This window comes from Sardina pilchardus, chromosome 16, assembly GCF_963854185.1.
Source record: "Sardina pilchardus chromosome 16, fSarPil1.1, whole genome shotgun sequence".
NCBI classification, from domain to species: domain Eukaryota; kingdom Metazoa; phylum Chordata; class Actinopteri; order Clupeiformes; family Clupeidae; genus Sardina; species Sardina pilchardus.
In genome coordinates, this window is record NC_085009.1 from 28,695,921 (window position 1) to 28,698,420 (window position 2,500).

The 2,500-nt window shown below is 42.0% G+C and overlaps 1 protein-coding gene across 3 annotated transcripts in view; it reads left to right on the plus strand.

Annotated features, from left to right (window-relative positions):
* Positions 1 to 2,500, plus strand: part of LOC134059800 (NLR family CARD domain-containing protein 3-like) — a 14,337-nt gene that overhangs the window by 11,313 nt on the left and 524 nt on the right. For all 3 annotated transcript variants that reach the window (XM_062516300.1, XM_062516301.1, XM_062516302.1), the window contains 2 exons: positions 923 to 1,096; positions 2,090 to 2,263. In XM_062516300.1, coding sequence (XP_062372284.1) covers positions 923 to 1,096; positions 2,090 to 2,263 — 348 coding nt within the window. The remainder of the gene's footprint in view (positions 1 to 922; positions 1,097 to 2,089; positions 2,264 to 2,500) is intronic.

Genomic DNA, 2,500 nt, shown 5'->3' on the forward strand with positions numbered 1-2,500 from the left:
ACACACACACACACACACACACACACACACACACACACACCACTGAGTCAGTCAGTCACTCTCTCTCACTTACCGAATCGTCGACTTGACTGCGAAATACACCATTTCAACACAGTTTTTGGAGGGACAGACATACCAACAGAGAAAGCACCGTCTTCTGTCTGACTCAAGTGATGTGAACATTGCCTAGGCCTAACTGCAATAGCCTAAACTATAAATTAACTGCTTGACACTACCACACATCGAGAAATATAGCACGTTATTAACACTGGAGAGAACCTTTCAGACATTATGTTTTGTGTGAGTGGATTGGCAAAAGCATACTTTTGGTGAACGGAGATGCAGATCATCACACTCATTAATTTGCGTTCACTCCAGCAACAGTGAAATAAATGTTTAATGTTTTGCTACGATATTCACTTAGATAAGACTAGCCCGTTATGCTGGAGAGCAAGAATCTGCTTCGTTTGATGTTTTAAATAACGTTGTTTGTTGCTTTCATATTTCAGATGTCAAATTAGATTTTTAAGGTTACAGTACACACACACACACACACACACACACACACACACACACCACTGACTCACTCACTCAGTCACTCCTTCCTATAGCCACTCAGTTACACATGAACACAACACACACACACACACACACACACACACACACACACACACACCACTGATTCACTCACTCAGTCACTCCTTCATTTAGTCACTCATTAACATACAATCACAACACACACAGACACACAGACACACACACACACACACACACTACACACACCACTGATTCACTCACTCACTCCTTCATTTAGTCACTCACTTACACACAGACACAAACTGCTGATCCATTCACTTAGTCACTCCTGACACAAACACACATGAAAATGAAGATTAAGTATTTCTCCTACTTCTCTCTACAGCCTGGATAAGTGCAGTATTGGAGAGGAAGGCTTCAGAGCTCTTGCATCAGCACTGAGATCAAACCCCTCACACATGAGAGAGCTGCATCTGAGTGGGAATAAAGCAGGAGACTCAGGAGTGAAGCATCTTTCTTCTCTTCTGGAGGATACCAACTGTAAACTGGAGAAACTACAGTGAGTATCACAAGACCAAATACAGAGTTGCTATCAGTGAATTTGACAGTGTGTTTTTATCTCTGTTTCTCACTCAAACACAAAATCTCATGCACTCACTCAGTGAATATGTATTTTTGGTAACACTTTACTTGACGGGTTCGTTCATTACACATTCATAACAGCTGTCATGAACTGCACATGAAGTATTCATGACTGATTCATGAAACATGACTCAACATTCATACCAACACTTTCATGAATGTGGAAGACAAAACGACAAAAACTTGTCAAAATAAAAGTCCAATGTGTTATGAACAAACCCGTCAAGTAAAGTGTTACCGTATTTGGTTATCTCTTTTTCTCTGGCTCACTTTTTATGTTACACACACACACACACACACACACACACACACACACACACACACACACACACACACACACACACACACACACACACACACACACACACATACACACACACACACACACACACACACACACACACACACACACACACCATTGATTCACTCACTCACTCACTCCTTCATGTAATCACACACACACACACACACACACACACACACACACACACACACACACACACACACACACACACACACACACACACACACACACACACACACACACACACACACACACACACAGACACACACACACACATACCCAAATACACTATTGAATCAGTCAGTCACTCTCTTACTCACTTACAGAATCACTCACACCAGAACACTCTTAACACACCTACACACACACACACACACACACACACACACACACACACACACACACACACACACACACACACACACACACACACACACACACACACACACACACACACCACACACACACACCACTGATTCACTCACTCACTCCTTCATTTAGTCACTCACTTACAAAGACACAAACTACTGATCCATTCACTTAGTCACTCCTGACACAAACACACATGAAAAGAAGATGAAGTATTTCTCCTACTTCTCTCTACAGCCTGTCAGTCTGCAGTATTGGAGAGGAAGGCTTCAGAGCTCTTGCATCAGCACTGAGATCAAACCCCTCACACATGAGAGAGCTGCAGCTGAATAGTAATAAAGCAGGAGACTCAGGAGTGAAGCATCTTTCTTCTCTTCTGGAGGATCCCAACTGTAAACTGGAGAAACTAGTGTGAGTATCACAAGACCAAATACAGTTGCTATCAGTGTATTTGACAGTGTGTTTTTTTTTATCTCTTTTTCTCAAAATCTCATGCACTCACTCAGTGAATATGTATTTTTCATCTCTTTTTCTCTCGCTCACTTACACAATCACTCAAACTATAACAGGACAAACACACACACACACACACACACACACACACACACACACACACACACACACACACACACATTCACCACTGACTTA